Source organism: Oncorhynchus kisutch, linkage group LG27 (genome assembly GCF_002021735.2).
Source record: "Oncorhynchus kisutch isolate 150728-3 linkage group LG27, Okis_V2, whole genome shotgun sequence".
Taxonomy (NCBI): Eukaryota; Metazoa; Chordata; class Actinopteri; order Salmoniformes; family Salmonidae; genus Oncorhynchus; species Oncorhynchus kisutch.
The window spans coordinates 6073751-6095645 of NC_034200.2; the positions used below are offsets into that span (position 1 = coordinate 6073751).

At 41.6% G+C, this 21895-nt stretch overlaps 1 protein-coding gene across 2 annotated transcripts; it reads left to right on the forward strand.

The window, feature by feature from the left end:
- Positions 1-166: 166 nt before the first annotated feature.
- Positions 167-17158, forward strand: LOC109871455 (G protein-activated inward rectifier potassium channel 3-like). 2 transcript variants are annotated; one of them, XM_020462356.2, is made up of 8 exons: positions 167-600; positions 2251-2653; positions 3106-3316; positions 4014-4215; positions 10051-10243; positions 14648-14845; positions 15114-15244; positions 15795-17158. In XM_020462356.2, the coding sequence occupies exons 2-8, from the start codon at positions 2365-2367 to the stop codon at positions 16065-16067; spliced, it is 1497 nt and encodes a 498-aa protein (XP_020317945.1). In that variant the 5' UTR covers positions 167-600; positions 2251-2364; the 3' UTR covers positions 16068-17158. The 2 variants fall into 2 exon arrangements, with proteins under 2 accessions (XP_020317945.1, XP_020317946.1); XM_020462357.2 differs by having other exon boundaries at positions 176-520.
- Positions 17159-21895: the final 4737 nt, after the last annotated feature.

Sequence of the window (21895 nt, forward strand, 5' to 3'; positions counted from 1 at the left end):
TTTATTTTAAATGATGCTAGGCAATGTGGCTGTCCAGGAGAAAAACATAGTTTGTTTCACATTAAATTGATATGAATTCATTAATTTCCTAAACGTCATCCTCCACAACACGAACACCCGTATGGTCTTCTGCAAGCCTATTGAAGAATAGTGACGGGGATGACGACAGCATCCCCTCGACCGTCACGTCCATGATCTAACACCTGCACAGTTTAAGTGCTTAATACAACTCTATCGGACGCGGATCGGTGGTGCTGCTTGCACTGTCTATACCCAATGATCTGTATAGACGAACTGCCACCATCTTAAAATCTTTGAAAACAAAGTAGGAAAATACAATAATTGGCTATTTGTCAATACTAAAGGGATTTTTCTATAATTAGCCCGCTTCCAATTGAGGATAACATCTAAAAAATAAAAAAAAACAGTCGTTTGGTTGGGGTTGCCTTTGTTTCCTGGTGAGAGAGGAAAGACTGAACTGATGCTTCGTCGAACACCAGCCCGATCATCAGAGTTGATGGTAAACATAAAAAATGGGTAGAATTGAACCTAAGCGGACGATCTCCGAGGCTCACTATTGGACCATCGACTCATCTATCTGTAAGGTCCTTATAAATAAAGCGATGGGATAAAATATATTATTATATCTTGAAGGTAGCGCTTTAGGCATCCATTTTAACATGAAACACGATGATTATTCATATTAGAATGACATTTGCCTGATTGCTGTTTTGTGTTCTTATAGCTATGTATTACAGAATACATTAAAAGTGGCATTGTACATTTTCTGAGTAAGAATAGCCTTCTTACTCCGTCAAAATATTCCTGTAATTCATTGTGTCCCATAACAGACAGACATACAGACATCTATGACACACACAGACACACACACACTCCCCTCCCCATTATAGTATTACCTATTCCATAAATATAGATTATTAGACTGAAAGTAATGGGATAGGTTGAGTAGATAAAACGTAGATAAGGACAGACATCCCAGTATGCAAAATGACGTTGAAAATACTTATTTTCCAGACATTGAAGTTACGCTCATTTTAGGTTCTGAATGGAAGGTGAAAATACGCATTTTCCTGATGTTGAAAATACGTATTTTCTGGATGTTGAAATGAGGTTCATTTTTGGTTCAGAATGAAAGTTGAAAAGACCTTAATTTACAAACATTGAAAATACTTATTTTTTGGTCATTGATTCTATGGCCAAATTTCAACTGCACACACATTCTCAATGAAGTAAACATTATAGCCCAATAAGAATGTTTAAATCCATGACGAAAGAGGAGCCAATTGAAGATTGTAACGTAAAATATTAATTATTGCTCCTGTTTGTCACATGCACTCACATGCACTTATGTTAGCTTATTCTAAAGCTTTAAAACTTGCCACGATTGTGTTCAAAGGAGTCTGACCTAACAAATAAACCAACAGACCACAGACTAACAACATTCTGAGTAACGGTGATATGTTGTTTGTTCAATGCACTGAGTCGCTCTGGAGTGTCTGCTGAATGACCAAAATGTCAATGTGAAAACAGAAAAAATCTGTCCTAATCATAAACATCTAGTGTTTCACAAATGTAAATAGCACAGTACAGTACGGCACAGTTCAGTACAGTAGAGCACAGTGCGGTACAGGAAAGTAGAGTTTTATCCAGTATAGTAGAGCAGTACAGTAGAGTTTAATTCAATACAGTACAGTAGAGTTTAATTCAGTACAGTATAGTACAGTACAGTTTAGTTCAGTAGAGTACATTCGACTAAAGTAGTGTACAATACAGCACATTATACCGTACTATACTCTGCTATGCTCTACTGTACTGAGCACAGTAGAGTAGACGTCTATGATTGGTTCATATTTTGTCCGGTTTAAAAAATAAATAAAAAAGACGGCCGGTCTGGACAGGACCAAAAAAAGATGCCCAAAAGACATCGGCGTTGGTCAGTACTTATGGGTTGGGTATTGTGGACAATTTAGTGAGGGACATATTCTGCTCCCCAAATGGCACCATAGTTACTATAGTGTGCATGACTTTTTACCCTGGCTCATAGGGAATAGGGTGCCATTTGGGATACAGTTAATCAGTATAGTGAAGGACATCAGTTCTGCTCAACACTAGCCCTACAGTCCCTTTAGAATTTTTTTACTGAAAGCAGAGCACTTTAAATACCCCACTATTCTATGATCTCACAATAATAATTTGAATCAATTTCCCCATCCTTGTTTTGTTTCCCAGGACCTTGACGGACAGAACCCGATTAAACAGTCAATAACCATCGGACAGAGTCTGCCATAGGAATACATTGAGGACCCAGGAACACAAACACACACACACACACCATCATTCCTGATGGCGCTTGAGAACTCTGTTTTCACCTTGAGCCCCGAGTCCCTCTCTCCCCCCGTGGTGGAGAAAGGGAAGGTGCTGGTGGAAGAGGCTTCCGAGGTGATGGTGTCCACCGGAGTGTTTCATGTGTCCGAGGAACTGGGCCATGTGGTTACGACAGATACCGCCCATCCCTCCGCTAACAGATCGTGGAAGTCCAAGCTGGCAGAGAGGCAGGCAAATGCAGCATCTGATGAGTATGTTAAGAAGCTGCCTCGGGTGATGGAGAAGGAGAGGGGCAGATTTGGCTGGGGTGAGTAGTAGTGCTGTTAACTTTAATTGTGTCCCATATGGCACCCTATTGGCATCCCATAGGGCTCTGGTCAAAAGTAGTGCACTGTATAGGGAATACGGTGCCACAGTAGTCTGCAGATAGGGGGTTATTGACTATGCACGCTACTATTTTTCTCTCCCTCCCCCCTTCACACTTACACATTGCGTATTGGCCGAACATGTGTACTTTCTCCCTCCCTATTCTCCTTCCACAGTTTCACCTCCTCCTCCAGCATCTCTTCCTCCTACTCCTGTGCAAAATGGCTGTTCCTTTGGTTTCTCCCTCAGTGATTTGGATATTCTCACAACAACCCCTCTGTCTTCTTATTACTAAGTCCCTTTAGTTCTACTGTCGATATGTCAATGTAGTCTTTCTCATCTATCTGACTCTCTCTGTCGCTCTCTCTTTCTCTCTGTCTCTTCTCTCTCCAGCTAAGAGACGTAAGAGGCAGCGCTATGTGGAGAAGAATGGCAGATGTAACGTGTCGCATGGCAACATGAGGGAGACGTACCGTTATCTGACAGATATCTTCACCACCCTGGTGGACCTCAACTGGCGCTGCTCTCTCTTCGTCTTCGTTATGGCCTACGCCATCACCTGGCTCTTCTTTGGAGCCATCTGGTACCTGATAGCTTACCTCAGGTGAGAGAGACAGAAAGCAGGCTAGGACAGCACTCATACGGAGCATGCCAGGGGACACTTGGGATGCGTCCCAAATGTCACTCTATTCCCTATTATCCGCTCAGACTCAGACACACTTTTTAGGATGAGTCCCAAATGGCACCCTATTCTCTAAACACCCTATTCCCCTATGGGCCCTGGCCAAAAGTAGTGCACTAGGGAGGAGGGTGCCATTTCAGACACATCCATGGTATCTCTGTCTGAGAGAATCACTCTAGATCAGGGGTCCCCAATTACATTCAGCTGTGGGCCGATTTGTCTTTGAGCGTACAGTCTGGAGCCCAGAACATAGTGATAAATAATTTGAACACTGCAAATCTACCACAAGAATCCCAAACAGATATCGTATTTGACAAAAACAGTATAATTTCAAACCTTGATTACATTGGGAAACAATCACATACAGTATGCATTTAGGCGTACAGTCTTTTATGTCCAACAATGAAAATTATGAAAAAAACATTTTGCTCTGAAAACTTGAGGGCCAAATAAAATCACTGCCTATTGGGAAACCCTGCTCTAGATGATGCAATTTCTTCTCTGTAAAGCAAGTGGAAGTATATTAGTCAATGGATAGTTTTTTCACATCCTACATTATTGTCGCCTCTTTGCTTCTCCCTCTCTCTCCCCTTCCCTCTCCCTCCTGCCTCCCACCCAGAGGGGATCTAGATCATCTGGAGGATGAGACATGGACACCGTGCGTCAACAACGTGAACGGATTCATCTCGGCCTTCCTCTTCTCCATCGAGACAGAGACCACCATCGGTTACGGCTACCGTGTCATCACTGACCAGTGTCCAGTGGGCACCATGCTGCTCCTGCTCCAGGCCATACTGGGATCTATGGTCAACGCCTTCATGGTGAGACTCATGGACTGCATCTCAAATGGCACCCTATATAGTGCTCTACTTTTCACCAGAACCCTATATAGTACAATAATTTTGACCAGAGCCCTATGTAGTGCACACATTTTGACCAGATCCCTGAGGCTTCCCCTCAAAACATTTGAAGAAAAAAAGAAACAATTATTTATGTGTCGTTTCTCTTTGTTTCATGATTTTCCTTCAATTCACAAGAGGCTGAATGTATCTCATCAGATAAAGCATCCAAGCGAGCGAAGCAGCAACCCTCTGTCTCTGTATTTGTAGCCCATCTATTTGAAGCTGTTTGGTCAAAAAGGGTAGAACATTGTTGCTGCCCATTTTTTATATATTTTTTATTAAACCTTTATTTAACCAGGAAGGCCAGTTGAGAACAAGTTCTCATTTACAACTGCGACCTGGCCAAGATAAAGCAAGGCAGTGCGACAAAAAACAAAAACTCTGAGTTATACATAAACAAATGTACAGTCAATAACACAATAGAAAATCTATGTGTACAGTGTGAGCAAATGTAGAAGAGTAGGGATGTAAGGCAATAAATAGGCCATAGAGGCGAAATAATTACAATTTAGCATTAACACTGGAGTGATAGATGTGCAGATGATGTGCAAGTAGAGATACTGGTGTGCAAAAGAGCAAGAGGGTAAATAACAATATGGGGATGAGGTAGTTGGGTGTGCTATTTACAGATGGGCTGTGTATAGGTGCAATGATTGGTAAGCTGCTCTGACAGCTGATGCTTAAAGTTAGTGAGGGAGATATAAGACTCCAGCTTCAGTGATTTTTGCAATTCGTTCCAGTCATTGGCAGCAGAGAACTGGAAGGAAAGGCAACCAAAGTAAGTGTTGGCTTTGGGGTTGACCAGTGAAATATACCTGCTGGAGCGCGTGCTACGGGTGGGTGTTATGGTGACCAGTATGCTGAGGTAAGGCGGCTTTACCTAGCATAGACTTGTAGATGACCTGGAGCCAGTGGGTTTGGCGACGAGTATGTAGTGAGGGCCAGCCAACGAGAGCATACAGGTTGCAGTGGTGGGTAGTATATGGGGCTTTGGTGACAAAACAGATGGCACTGTGATAGACTAGATCCAGTTTGCTGAGTAGAGTGTTAGAGGCTATTTTGTAAATTACATCGCCGACGTCAAGGATTGGTAGGATAGTCAGTTTTACGAGGGTATGTTTGGCAGCATGAGTGAAGGATTCTTTGTTACAAAATAGGAAGCCGATTCTAGATTTAGTTTTGTATTGGAGATGCTTAATGTGAGTCTGGAAGGAGAGTTTACAGTCTAACCAGACCTAGGTATTTGTAGTTGTCCACAAGTCAGAACCGTCCAGAGTAGTGATGCAAGTCGAGCAGGAGGGTGTGGACAGCAATCGGTTGAAGAGCATGCACTTATTCATTTAAAAGCAATTGGAGGCCTCGGAAGTAGTGTTGTATGGCATTGAAGCTCGTTTGGAGGTTTGTTAACACAGTGTCCAAAGAAGGGCCAGAAGTATATAGAATGGTGTCGTCTGCGTAGAGGTGGATCAGAGAATCACCGGCAGCAAGAGCGACATCATTGATGTATACAGAGAAAAGAGTCGGCCTGAGAATTGAACCCTGTGGCACACCCATAGAGACTGCTATAGAGATCTGTACAACAGGCCCTCCGATTTGACACACTGAACTCTATCTGAGAAGTAGTTGGTGAACCAGGCGAGGCAGCCATTTGAGAAGCCAATGCGGTGATTGACAGAGTCGAAAGCTTTGGCCAGGTAGATGAAGACGGCTGCACAGTACTGTCTTTTATCGATGGCAGGTTATGATATTGTTTAGGACCTTGATCGTGGCTGAGGTGCACCCATGACCAGCTCGGAAACCAGATTGCATAGTGGAGAAGGTACGGTGGGATTCGAAATGGTCGGTGATCTGTTTGTTAACTTGACTTTCGAAGATTTTAGAAAAGCAGAGCAGGTTGGATATAGGTCTATAAGTTTTGGTCTAGAATGTTTCCCCCTTTGAAGAAGGGGATGACCGCGGCAGCTTTCCAATCTTTGGGTATCTCAGACGATACGAACAAGAGGTTGAATAGGCTAGTAATAGGTAGGGGTTGCAACAATTACGGCGGATAATTTTAGAAAGAGAGGGTCCAGATTGTCTAGCCCAGCTGATTTGTAGGGATCCAGATTTTGCAGCTCTTTCAGAACATTAGCTGTCTGAATTTGGGTGAAGGAGAAGCTGTGGGGTGGGGCTTGGACAAGTTGCTGCAGGGGGTGCTGAGATGTTGGCCGGGGTAGGGGTAGCCAGGTGGAAAGCATGACAGCATAACAAAAGCATGAAAGCATAACATTGAATGCAAGGGAAGCCAATGAGCATTTGGTGTCCCTTGATAATTTTTAAAATTAAATAATAGCCAATCAGAGTTAAGCTAAACTGAATGAGCTCAACTGTGAATGGTCCTGGCACAAAAAAAGTGTCAAGGGAAGACAGTTTGGATTTGGCTTCACACCAGTCACATCAAAAGCAAAATGTCATTGACAGAAACACTTGAAACACACATCTCGTTGTGTTGCTGTCCTCTGGTGGCTAGCTACCTAGCTAACATGGTCCCTTTCCAAAATTAGCCATGAGTTAGGGATTTGGACTTGTGGAGTTATAATTAATTCTCCGTACTGGCTAATGATTATAACGTTGGTTACCCCTGGCCTGAGAGGATGGAAATTCAGTATGTAACTAGATGTAGAAGGCTAATGTTAGCTAGCTGGCTCATTGTTGCCCATGAAAGAAAGCTAGGCTAGCGAGCAAGCATGTAGCCTAGAACAACAAAAACTAAAACCGTGTACTGTATGACAGAGTCATAGACCGTTTCATCAACATGAAATGGAGGAGGATGGCATTGGCGTTTCTCTACAATTAGAGTGAGTTTTTCTACTTGCACGAACACACACACACACACAGAAATCAGAAACATGGACAGCCACATCATATTTAGCTTACGTTAATTAGACTAAATTGTTTTTGGTATCTTTTAGCTGTTTTCTTCTGTTTTCTTTGTGACTTGTGGGAATTCCCTATGGTTCTAAATCAATAGTTGTTTAGCAGTCCGAAAATGTCAGGAACATTAACTGTTTGTCACATGCAATATGCTTTGTGGACTCCACTGGACAGAGGTTGCTCTCCGGTTTTGTGATGAAACAAAGGTATGGTTGACTTTATTCTTCCACGGTGTCTTCTTATTTTCTTCGCCTTAGGCCTATATATCACAGTGGCAAGGCATATGAACTAACAGGTTATAGAGTAAACAATGCAATTATCACAACACGTAGGTTGTGTGTGGGGGGTGTGTGTACTAAACTAACATATGGAATTGTTTTAAGATAGTTATACCATGGATCGTGTTATATTTTATCAAAATTATTTCAGATTTTTATCAAAATTATTTAGTAGAATATTGAACTTTGCCTTCACTACTATAGCCCATAGATACGCATTGAATAACACATTCATAAATAGTCAAAAAGACAGTCAAAGTATAATAAGGAATAAGGTTTTGAAATGTCTGTCTGATATCTAGGAGATATTAGCAAGCTCAGAAAATATTTTATTTTTTTGGACACATATTTAACCCCTTATTTTGGTGGTACAAAACTACCTCCATACTTCCATTCATTTGTATGGGTTTCCTTCAAAATGGAGAACAACATCGTGTTCGTGAGAGTCTCCCCTTTCCATAGTGGGGTCCTATTAGTTTGTAGCTCAAAAAGTTTGGACGCTACAGACAGAAGTTGGCACATCAGCGTTACCGACTTAAGACGAGTCCTGTGACACTTGTGGGCGTCGTAGAGCAAAACGGATAACACCATGTCTCATTGTCTGACAAACACAGCTGAAGCTGGGTCACCTTCCACTGCAGAAGGCCGACATAGGCAGATGCTGTGGATTGAGACACAGCCCATGCAAAAAACCTGATACAGTATCTCTAGCTTAAACTGACGGATTTTGAAGGATTTGTTTTTGTTATGTTTCTTAGATTGACTCACGTGCATTAATAGACTCTTAAGGTTGAATTTCAAATCATTTCTGGGTAACAATTAAGTACCTCACAGGCTTTTACAAAAACCTTCTCAATTAAATGTTAAAGGGAAACTTAAAATGTTAACTTCATATGTGAAAATGGCGCATTTCTATGCTTTGTAGTAAAAAAAGATAAGAGGACAATAAGTGTTTTCAATGAGATCATCAACCAATTAGGAGGTAATTAGGAGGAAATTAGTAGGCAATGCCTATTCATAATTGGTTAAAATCACACGACTCACACCGATGATGTCATTGGAAACACATCTTTCTCTATCTTTTTTTACTACAAAACATAGAAATCACACGACTCACACCGATGATGTCATTGGAAACACATCTTTCTCTATCTTTTTTTACTACAAAACATAGAAACGTGCAATTTTCACCTACAGTACCTTATGTTGATGTTGGGGTGGTGCTGGCAGAATCATATTGTGATTGTTTGCATCAAACCAGTGACCATGTGTTTTGCAAACTCCCTCTCATGTGCGCTACAGAAACACAGCAAACCAAACAACAGTGCTACATGCCTGCACAGTTGAATTAAATGGTAGGCCTAACTACAATCAAAAATGTACATTTCTTAGATTTGTGGTTGTGGTTTAAACATTGTTGTGGACAAAGAACATCCAATTGAGGTTTTTTTCTATATTAAAAAGTGTAACATTGAGAGCGAAAACCTTTAAAAATGTGAAAATCTGTGAGTATCTGACTCAGTTGATAGTCTCTATTTCAATAGTAGGCCGCTATTAGCCTACAAAATCAGTGGAGGCTGTTGAGGGGAAGATGGCTCATAATAATGTCTGGAACGGAGCAAATGGAATGGCATCAAACACATGGAAACCATGTGTTTGACGTATTTGATACCATTACACTGATTCTGCTCCAGCCATTCCTCCCCAATTAAGGTGCCACCAACCTCCTGTTGCCTACTTGCACAGTATTGCTTGGGTTGGCCTGGCTGTGAAAGACCAATATGGGATTTATCATTTTAGGTCATTCAGAGTGTATGTCACTATTTGTCATTTTTTAAATTTTTCACACAGGGCACCTTTCCTTCACTGGGCTGGCCGTTTTTGGGGCTAAATTTGAGAAGTATACCCACGTCTCCAGGCACCACTGCACCACTGCTCATAGTGTGGAAATATACATTGAGTGAACAGAACAGTAGAAACACCTTCCTAATATTGAGTTGCACCCCCTTTTGCAGCCTCAATTCGTTGGGGCATGGACTACAAGCCTTCAAAGGTGTTCCACAGGGATGCTGGCCCATTTTGACTCCAATGCTTCCCACAGTTGTGTTAAGTTGGCTGGATGTCCTTTGGGTGGTGGACCATTCTTGATACACACGGGAAACTGTTGAGCATGAAAAAAACAGCAGCATTGCAGTTCTTTACTAACTCAAACCAGTGCGCCTGGCACCTAATAGCCATACCTCGTTCAAAGGCACTTAAATATTTTGTCTTGCCCATTCACCTTCTGAATGGCACACTATACAATCCGCGTCTCAGTTGTCTCGAGCCTTAAAAATCCTTCTTTAACCTGTCTCCTTCCCTTCATCTACACTGATTGAAGAGGATTTAACAGGCGACATCAATAAGTGATCATAGCTTTCACCTGGATTCACCTGGTCCGTCTATGTCATGGAAAGAGCATGTGCTACTAATGTTTTGTACACTCAGTGTATATAAAACACAGGAAATCACTTTTTGACTACACTGGGCCTTTAAGTAATCTTTTTCTTCATCTTTTGATCAGGTGGGCTGTATGTTTGTGAAGATCTCTCAGCCCAATAAGCGAGCGGAGACCCTGGTTTTTTCTAAGAATGCAGTGATCTCTCTGAGAGATGACAAACTGTGTTTGATGTTCCGGGTGGGGGACCTGCGCAGCTCCCACATTGTAGGGGCCAACATGAGGGCCAAACTCATCAAGTCTAAACAGACTCAGGAAGGTGAGGCTAACATACCATCCATCGCCATACAGGGTCTGTATCCCAAATAGCACCCTATTCCCTATATAGTGCACTACTTTTGGTCAAAAGTAGTGCACTGTATGGGGAATAGGGTACCATTTGGGATGCAGGTATATCTTTTCACATAATCTGTTTCTGTATATTATGGAAGCTTTTGGAAAGTATTCAGACCCCTTTACTTTTTCCATTTTGTTACGTTACAGCATTATTCTAAAATTGATTAAATTATATATTTTTCTCATTATTCTACACACAATAGCCCATAATGACAAAGTAAAAACAGGTTTTTAGAAATGTTTGAACATTTATTGAAATGAAAAAACTGAAATACCTTATTTAAGTAAGTATTCAAACCCTTTGCTATAAGACTCAAAATTGAGCTCAGGTGCATCCTGTTTCCTTTGATCATCCTTGAGATGTTTCTACGATTTGATTGGAGTCCACCTGTGGTCAATTCAATTGATTGGACATGATTTGGAAAGGCACACACCTGTCTATATAAGGTTCCACAGTTGACAATGCATGTCAGAGCAAAAACCAAGCCATGAGGTCGAAGGAATTATCCGTAGGGCTCCGAGACAGGATTGTGTCGAGGCAGAGATCTGGGGAAGGGTTCCAAAACAATTCTGCAGCATTGAAGGTCCCCAAGAACACAGTGGCCTTCATCATTCTTAAATGGAAGTAGTTTGGAACCACAAAGACTCTTCCTAGAGCTGGCCGCCTGGCCAAACTGAGCAATCTGGGGTGAAGGGCCTTTGTCAAGGAGGTGACCAAGAACCAGATGGTCACTCTGACAGGTCTCCAGAGTTCCTCTGTGGAGATGGGAGAACCTTCCAGAAGGACAACCATCACTGCAGCACTCCACCAATCAGGCCTTTATGGTAGAGTGGCCAGGCAGAAGCCACTCCTCATTACAAGTCACATGACAGCCCGCTTGGAGTTTGTCAAAAGGCACCTAAAGGACTCACAGACCATGAGAAACAAGATTATCTGGTCTGATGAAACCAAGATTGAACTCTTTGCCAAGCGTCACATCTGGAGGAAACCTGGCACTGCTCATCACCTGGCCAATGCCATCTCTATGGTGAAGCCTGGTGGTGGCAGCATCATTCTGTGGGGATGTTTTTCAGCTGCAGGGACTTGGAGACTAGTCAGGATCGATAGAAAGATGACCGGAGAAAAGTAAAGAGAGATCCTTGAAGAACATCTGTTCCAGAGCGCTCAGGACCTCAGACTGGGGCGAAGGTTCACCTTCCAACAGGACATCGACCCTAAGCACACAGCCAAGACAACGCAGGAGTGGCTTCAGGACAAGACAGAGGAAATCTGCAGAGAAGAATTGGATAAACTCCCCAAATACAGGTGTGCCAAGCTTGTAGCGTCATAGTCAAGAAGACTCGAGGCTGTAATCGCTGCCAAAGGTGCAACAAATTATTGAGTAACGGGTTTGAATACTTATGTGATATTTACATAAGAATTAGCAAAATGTTATAAAAACGTTTTTACAATCCTGTCTCAGAGCTCCGCTGGGAATTCCTTCGACCTCATTTGGGTTTTGCTGCACTGTCAACTTTGGGACCTTATGTAATGTTTTCAACCTCGTGTTGCGTTTCGGGGTCACGACTAGTCATAAACCTTGGCTGCAGCATGTTTTATACCCCAGGGTAGGAAGGGCATTCCCATCTTTATGACACGCTCTCTGGGTTCCCTGGGGCGTAGCTAGTTACGAGGCAAGGTATTATAAATTGCTATGATCTCGTTTAGACAACTAAAATCACAGTCTTATCGTCACTAAAACATTCTCTTTCATCTGGATATTTTCTACACAACAAAGTTTGTAAACATCACATACGCATTATGAAAACTCTTCAAGTTAGAATGTTTTTGTTATAAGGTCTTCATTTAACTTTTAATAACATAACAAAACCAACATTCATATTACATTTATAATTGTCACCACCATTTTGGCTGATGAAATATAACGTCACAAAGTCCATTTATTGCATGTTACAGTTCTGAGGTAGATTCTCCATAAGGCCCAAACAGACATTCCAGTCCCAAACAGTCCCCCCCCCCCCTCCATCAATCCCTCTATACCTCTCCCCTCTGCAGGAGGGAGAGATATCTCTGTAGAACCGTGATCCGCTTTCAAGTCAAGGGGTATGAATACTTTCTGAAGGCACTGATATATACTACCGGTCAAAAGTTTTAGAACACCTACTCATTCAAGCGTTTTTCTTTATTTTTACTATTTTCTATATTGTAGAATAATAATGAGGATAGGTTTGGATTTATGAACTTTAAATCCTTATTAATCATTAGTTGTAATAGAGAAATGAGGGGTGCTAAAACCCTTAACCTCTGGTGTAGCCCCTCGGCTATCTGTAGGAGGAAAGTATATGGTGGGGGCAATTATGCTTGGAATGTACTGCGTGTAGGGAAAGCGATCACATGTGACAGGCATTGATAAGGGGAGTGAGCCTTGGATTAGTGAGATCAGGTGAGTTCACGTTAAGGGAGAAATAAACTTTTATGGCCTGTATCACGTCGTGTCCTGCCTAGCAGTAAAAATAAAATGTGTAGGAGGAGACAGCCTAGGAGAAAGGGTTAAATATCACTGCTTGTGTGAAAAGGTTTTTGTCTAATGCAGCTGTATTGATCTTCTGGGAAGAATTAACTTGGTTTAAGCTTTCATATTGTCCGTCGAGTTTTTACTCTGAGAATTATAACCTAACAGTGAAGACATCAATACTATGAAATAGCACATATGGAATCATATAGTAACCAAAAAAGTGTTAAACAAATCAAAATATATTTTGAGATTGTTCAAATAGCCACCCTTTGCCTTGATGACAGCTTCGCAAACTCTTGGCATTCTCTTAACCAGCTTCATGAGGAATGCTTTTCCAACAGTCTTGAAGGAGTTCCCACATACGCTGAGCACTTGTTGGCTGCTTTTCCTTTACTCTGTGGTCCAACTCATCCCAAACTATCTCAATTTGGTTGAAATTGGGTGATTGTGGAGGCCAGGTCATCTGATGCAGCACTCCATCACTTTCCTTCTTGGTAAAAGCCTGGAGGTGTATTTTGGGTCATTTTCCTGTTGAAAAGCAAATTATAGTCCCACTAAGCGCATACCAGATGGGATGGCATATCGCTGCAGAATTCTGTGGTAGCCATGCTGTTTAAGTGTGCCTTGAAATTCTAAAGAAATTACTGACAGTGTCACCAGCAAAACACACCCACACCATCACATCTCCTCCACTATGCGTCACGGTTGGGAACCACACCGAGATCGGAACGGTTGGGAACCACACCATGCCGAGATCATTCGTTCACCTACTCTGCGTCTCACAAAGACATGGTGGTTGGAACCAAAAATCTCAAATTTGGATTCATCAGACCAAAGGACAGATTTCTACCGGTCTAATGTCCTTTGCTCGTGTTTCTTGGCCCAAGCAAGTCTCTTCTTCTTATTGGTATCCTTTAGTAGTGGTTTCTTTGCAGAATTATTTTCCATGAAGGCCTGATTCACGCAGTCTCCTCTGAACAGTTGATGTTGAGATGTGTCTGTTACTTGAACTCTGTGAAGCATTTATTTGGGCTGCAATCTGTGGTTGTTAACTCAAATGAACTTATCTTCTGCGGCAGAGGTAACTTTGGGTCTTCCTTTCCTGTGGCGGTCCTCATGAGAGCCAGTTTCATCATAGCGCATGATGGTTTTTGCGACTGCACTTGAAGAAACTTTAAAAGTTCTTGACATTTTCCACATTGACTGACCTCCATGTCTTAAGGTAATGATGGACTGTCATTTCTCTTTGCTTATTTGAGCTGTTCTTGCCATAATATGGACTTGGTATTTTACCAAATAGGGCTATCTTCTGTATACCACCCCTACCTTGTCACAACACAACTGATTGGCTTAAACGCATCAAGAAGGAAAGAAATACCACAAATGAACTTCTAACAAGGCACACCTGTTAATTGAAATGCATTCCAGGTGACTACCTCATGATTGAGCTGGTTGAGAGAATGCCAAGAGTGTGCAAAGCTATCATCAAGGCAAAGGGTGGCTACTTTGAAGAATCTCAAATATATTTTGATTTGTTTAACACTTTTTTGTTTTGTACATGATTCCATTTGTGTAATTTCATAGTTTTGATGTCTTCACTATTATTCTACAATGTAGAAAATAGTCAAATTTAATAAAAACCCTTGAATGAGTAGTTGTGTCCAAACGTTTTACTGGTACAGTATATGCATATTTCCTGGTCACAGATTAATCCTAGTCCTGGACTGAAAACCTAGCCCTGAAGGTCTTATAAGTCACTTCTCACCTGCTCTCTCGTGCTCCCTCTCTCCCCCTCTCGCCCGCCTCTCCAGGTGAGTTTATCCCTCTGGACCAGACAGACATCAGTGTCGGTTTTGAGACAGGGGACGACCGCCTGTTCCTGGTGTCTCCACTGGTCATCTCCCACGAGATTGACCACCACTCGCCCTTCTGGGACATGTCTCAAGGCCAGCTGGAGAAAGACGACTTCGAAATGGTCGTCATCCTGGAGGGAATGGTGGAGGCCACTGGTTAGTCCATGATCATGTTCTCATGATCTATTATGAGACTGTTGTATAGTGTGGTGCACACACAGAGATCCTGCAGACACACACACACACACACACAGTGAATTATATGAAAGCTATGGGTGCACCATGCTTTGAAAGTGGAAGTGACTTCACTGCCCACTGAGAAAATATTTGCTTAGTCATCATAGTAGCTGAAGGTGAGCTGCCAGGGAAGGTTAATACAGTATGTGTTCTCACTATGGGGGTGGGTGTGTGTGTGTGCCCCCAGGTATGACGTGCCAGGCACGGAGCTCTTACCTGGCAGATGAGGTCCAGTGGGGTCACAGGTTCAGCCCTATGATGTCACTGGCCGAAGGGTTCTTTGACATCGACTATGGCGCCTTCCATCAAACCTTAGAGGTAAGAACACACAAACACACAACACTCCAGAAAGAGTAAAGGCTGAAAGCAGCAAGGGCCGCGGTGTGTTGGGGCTCCCGAGTGGTGCAGCGGTCTAAGGCACTGCATCTCAGTGCATGAGGCGTCACTATAGTCCCTGGTTCGTATCCAGGCTGAATCACATCTGGCCGTGATTGGGAGTTCCATAGGGCGGCGCACAATTGGCCCAGTGTCGTCTGAGTTTGTCCAGGATAGGCCATCATTGTTAATAAGAATTTGTTCTTAACTGACTTGCCTAGTTAAATAAAGGTAAAATAAATAAATAAGTGTTAGCGATCACATGCTGGATGCGGTGGCGATTCAACATGTGGAAATAAACCGCTGCTTTTAATCATGTACCTGGCTATGTGCATCACTACCACTAGAACAAAACAATACAGTTGAACCGTTTGCCCCTCTGGTGTGTTTCCTCTTTTACTCTTGTCATGTCACAAATTATTTTACCCTGATTTTGAAAGTCTTCTTTCGAGTTGTGTCTGATAACTGCAGCTCATACCTATTTTTCCCTTAGGTGGACACACCCTCCTGCTCAGCGCACGAACTCTCATTGGCTGCGGCCCGATTGGAGGCTCATCTGTATTGGTCGATCTCCAGTAAACTGGATGAAGAGAAATGGGAAGGATCTTCTCTGACCAACCAATCAGGAAAGCAGCTAGACAATGGAAAAGGAGGGGTTGTTGGTCCCACATTTATTGTCGGAGAGATCACTAGAATACAAGAGCAGTCAGGACCAGGAGAGTTGAATGGTTGTGTCACCACCGACCAGTCAGAATCAGAGGCCTAAAGTAGATCTGGTAGAGTTCCAAAATGGCACCCTATCCCCTATACAGTGCATTACTTTTGACCAAAGCCCTGTACTATATAGGGAATAGGCTGCCATTTGGGACATACTTTCAATCAATGTCATGACAGGAGGACCCACAACTACATTACTGTAAATGATTTTTAGCTCATGTATAATATACAGCTATAGAACATTTGTTACCAAGGGAGAGATGGGTGGTTTAAAAAGGCTACTTCATTGCTTTGTTTAATAACACTGACTAGAAATGACAAATTATATCAATTACATTTTGTCTTTATGATATTTAATTCTTACCACGAGTGTCTGTGCTACACTAGAATTATATTATATATTTTATTGTTATTGTTCTAATCACCTCTGCCAATATACATGATATTAGTTAATACACTGTTATTTCAAAGAATTAAGTATTGACAATTCTTAGTCAGGAAATAGGATGTTCAGCCAGGTAGGATACTGAAATGTTCAGAGACACAGAAAGAGCAGCTTGTTTTGGAACATTCTGGAATGTTCAGAGGCAGAAAGAGAAGCATGTCATGTGTTGGCTGAATGGGAGAGACAATGTTTAAAAAGGAAAGATGTATTACAGACAATGGGATAGTGTGATAGAAGAGACCACGTATGTTTTTCACTTTAACGTGTATAGAGGATACAAAGGAATAGATTGAAATGGTATCTCTAAATCTGTATCTCAAAAACAAAACAAGGATTGTTTTAAAATATATATATAGACGTGTACATTAAGAATGGATGATGTTAAAACAACCTCCGTTTTGTGACTCTAATAGATGTAAAATCATTTCTGTGTTCACTTAAATGTTCACATCACAAGTACTGTAGCTTTTCACTGACCCCATCCCAATAGGGTGAGTAGTGGAAGTAGTCATCTGACAAGTTTTGAGATAAAACCAAGCATTTGCTCTCTTGGGAATGTTTCAGTGCGCTTAAGTAGCACAATGAAATATCTTATTTTGCCAGCCTCATAGGATTTAAGCACAACAATGTCCTGCTCAGCTCAGCCAAACCTCCTGCTTCTGCTGCTGTGTACATTTGTGAGCATTTTTAATATTGAAAAATTCATTCTATAAGAATTAATAAACTATATTCCACACCAACTTTCTTCATCTTTGACCCTCACTTTTATCAATGTGGTCTTTATTGTACTTTTTCACTGTTAATCCTTTGGGGTATACTGTTTCACTGAACAATTTCACTTCTGTCTATCCATTTGTCCAACAATTTGTTTTGTGTGAGACAATCTGGGTTAGAGACTATTGGCAATACTTGACAAATCAGATGTTGCCAGTTCACTCAATGTGGCACAGCATCTGTGAGAAGAGACTAGTGTACCAGTTCACCAATCCCTAGGATGAAATCCCTATCTTGTCCTCACGATGGAACTGAAGAGCTCAGGCCTGTTGACTGGCACAGTGAGGGGTCCCCGCTGTTTCTTAGGCAACAGTGTCATGTTCAGGGAGATGGTCATCACTAGTTACCACAGCCACAAAGTTAGAATTATGGCAAAACACCACCTATTTGTACAATTTCTATTCTTAAAATATGATTTGAAAACTAACCCTAACCACACTGCTAACCTTAAATTAAGTCCAAAAAGTTTTTGTTTTCATTCATTTTTATGATATAGCCAATGTTGACATTGTGGCTGTAGTAGCAAGTGACAACCCAGTGAGAGAGAAGAACATGGGAGACGAGAGGATGAATTCTGAGGACCAGAGAGTCAAATGAAATCTGAGGACCAGAGGCTCAAAGAGAGGTGTGCTGAATTCCCAAGAATTCATAAGCACTCCTGTATATCTGAAAATAATACGTTTAACAAATATGGTATTTGCGTCACCTATCCTATCATTTCAGATCTGAGTACGAGTGCCAGTCTGACATGTTCAATTTTACTCATATAATTAGAACGTAATTAGTATCGTTCTATGCTTCTCGCCACTCCCACTCGTCTAAAAGGAGATGACGTCGTCACGGTCTCCATGGCATCGACAAAAATCTGAGCAACCGTCTCCCAGGAAACAGCAATACGACCAACACATTCCCCGTTTTTGGGACTGGCACATTACGGTGTCGCTGTGAACGTATTTTGTTTAGACAAAGTTGATTCGCCTATTTTAGGTACACTGAGGTGATATTAGCCATCAAGTTTAGCTCGAGAATGTAAGTATCAAGCGATATTGTTTGTTACAACATGCTAGCAGTAACTGACTTTGCCAGGGAGCCTTTGCTCGAGCACGTGAATTATTTCACAAATGTGGGGGGGGGGGGGGGGGCATAATTCCAGAATCTACAAGACCTCTCTGCCCTCTTATCCACGCAGGACGAGGATGATGAAGATGATTGTAAGGTAAGGCATTGCTAACGTTCATCATTGAGATAAGCTGCTAAAACCATAGAGATTCTATTCAATTACTAGAGGGGCTATGTCATAAACCATAAAGGTTCCAGAATGCGGGGAAAATAGGAGCCATTGTTTGGGAGAAATCCAAAACCAGTCTAAATTAGGAATGAATGGCAGTAGAGGCATAGGTGATGCATTTCCTGATTTTACTTATGCAGGAAAATAAAAGTAAGGCAGGTGTTATATCAGAAATTGTGTAATTGACAATATTTCTATTTAATAACAAACATAATATTGTCATATCCTTATACAGTTAAATGGGTTTTATGCCATTTTTCTGTATAAATAGCATCTAAAATCTACGGAAACAGACCATACATTTCTCAATTATTGTTTTATTGTAGAGCTGTGAGTGTTATTAGGCTACATGATACAATATCAGTACTTGTTTCATTTACAATTTAAGTCAAATCAAAATGTATTTGTCACATACACATGGTTAGCATATGTTAATGCAAGTGTAGTAAAGTGCTTGTGCTTCTACTTCCAACAGAGGAGTAATATCTAACAAGTAATCGAACAATTCCCCAACAACTACCTAATACACACAAATCTAAAGGGGTGAATGAGAATATGTACATGTAAGTATATGGATGAGCGATGGCCGAGCGGCATAGGCAAGGTGCAATAGATGGTATAAAATACAGTATATACATGTGATATGAGTAATGTAAGATATGTAAACATGATTAAAGTGGCATTATTTAGAGTGCATTGTATAAGTGACTAGTAATTAATTTATTAAAGTGGGCAGTGATTGGGTCTCAATGTAGGCAGCAGCCTCTCCGAGTTAGTGATTGCTTTAGCAGTCTGATGGCCTATCACTGATTTCAGCCAGTGTATGACTGGATTGAAGGGCATTGTTTGAATAAAATGTTGGCATATTGGCAGTTAATTTGAAACATTTATGGAATGGCTGGCTAGCTAACTAACAAACATACATTCTTCAAATTCATTGTTTTACACAGTATTTTATCACTGCACTTACAAACAATGGTTGACCAACTTACCAAAATGGCTTATATCAGGGCAATAACAACCTCTTAAGTGACAAAAAGGCACCCCATTCCTTATGGGCACTACTTTTGACTGGGACCCATAGGGCTCTGGTCAAAAGTAGTGCACTACATAGGAACTAGGGTGCCATTTTGGAGGTATGGAACTAGGGTGCCATTTTGGAGGTATACAAGACTGTGCAAAGAAGGACAGTAATGCCATCTGGAATGAGGAGGAGGTGACAGAGTGATGGCAGATTGATGACCTCACAGACAGCCGGCCACAGCCTAAGTATGTACATCCCAAATGGCATCCTATTCCCTACATAGTGCATTGCTTTTGACTAGAGCCCTATGGGGCCTGGTCAAAAGTAGTGCACTATATAGAGAATAAGGTGCCATTTGAGACATAGACAAGTTTGCAGTCGTCAAGAAAAATAAAACAACATTCAAGACAAGACAGTTACCACGTCTCACTGATCATTGTGTTTGTTGTTGGCTCGCTTGTGTACACTTTCTGTGTGTGTTTGGCAAAGGGTGGCTACTTTGAAAAATCTAATTTGATTTGTTTAACACTTTTTTTGTTACTACATGATTCCATATGTGTTATTTCATAGTTGTGATGTCTTTAATGCAGGGAAACTTACATCTGTTTTACCTCATTTCCACCAGCATGTTAAATGTGCAACCAGACGGAAAAAAACTCTAGACCACCTTTATTCCACACACAGAGACGTACAAAGCTCTCCCTCGCCCTCCATTTGGCAAATCTGACCACAATTATATCCTCCTGATTCCTGCTCACAAGCAAAAACTAAAGCAGGAAGCACCAGTGACTTGGTCAATAAAGAAGTGGTCAGATGAAGCAGATCTTAAGCTACAGGACTGTTATCCTAGCACAGACTGGAATATGTTCCTGAGATTCTTTGGGTGGCATTGAGGAGTACACCACATCAGTCACTGGCTTCATAAATAATACATCAGTCACTGGCTTCATCAATAAGAGCATCGTTGATGTTGTCCCCACAGTGACCGTACGTACAGTTGAAGTCGGAAGTTTACAGACACTTAAGTTGGAGTCATTAAAACTCGTTTTTCAACCACTCCATAAATTTCTTGTTAACAAACTATAGTTTTGGCAAGTCGGTTAGGACATCTACTTTGTGCATGACACAAGTAATTTTTCCAACAATTGTTTCAGACAGATTATTTCACTTATAATTCACAGTATCACAATTCAAGTGGGTCAGAAGTTTACATACACTAAGTTGACTGTGCCTTTAAACAGTTTGGAAAATTCCAGACATCATGACATCATGGCTTTAGAAGCTTCTGATAGGCTAATTGACATCATTTGAGTCAATTGGAGGTGTACCTGTGGATGTATTTCAAGGCCTACCTTCAAACTCAGTGCCTCTTTGCTTGACATCATGGGAAAATCAAAAGAAATCAGCCAAGACTTCAGAAAAAAAAATTGTAGACCTCCACAAGTCTGGTTCATCCTTGTGAGCAATTTCTAAACGCCTGAAGGTACCACGTTCATCTGTACAAACAATACTACACAAGTATAAACACCATGGGACCACACAGCCGTCATACCGCTCAGGAAGGAGACGCGTTCTGTCTCCTAGAGATGAACGCACTGTGGTGCGAAAAGTGCAACTCAATACCAGAACAACAGCAAAGGACCTTGTGAAGATGCTGGAGGAAACAGGTACAAAATTATCTATATCCACAGCAAAACAAGTCCTATATGGACAACCTCAAAGGCCGCTCAGCAAGGAAGAAGCCATTGCTCCAAAACCGCCATAAAAAACCAGACTACGGTTTGCAACTGCACATGGGGACAAATATCGTACTTTTTGGAGAGATGTCCTCTGGTCTGATGAAACAAAAATACAACTGTTTGGCCATAATGACCATCGCTATGTTTGGAGGAAAAAGGGGGAGGCTTGCAAGCTGAAGAACATCATCCCAACCGTGAAGCACGGGGATGGCAGCATCATCTTGTGGCGGTGCTTTGCTGGAAGGACTGGTGCACTTCACAAAATAGATGGCATCATGAGGACGGAAAATTATCTGGATATATTGAAGCAACATCAGTCAGGAAGTTAAAGCTTGGTCGCAAATATGTCTTCCAAATGGACAATGACCCCAAGCATACTTCCAAAGTTGTGGCAAAATGGCTTAAGGACAACAAAGTCAAGGTATTGGAGTGACCATCATAAAGCCCTGACCTTAACCCTATCAAAAATTTGTGGGCAGAACTGAAAAAGCGTGTGTGAGCAAGGAGGCCTACAAACCTGACTCAGTTACACCAGCTCTGTCAGGAGGAATGGGCTGAAATTCACCCAACTTATTGTGGGAAACTTGTGGAAGGCTACCCAAAACGT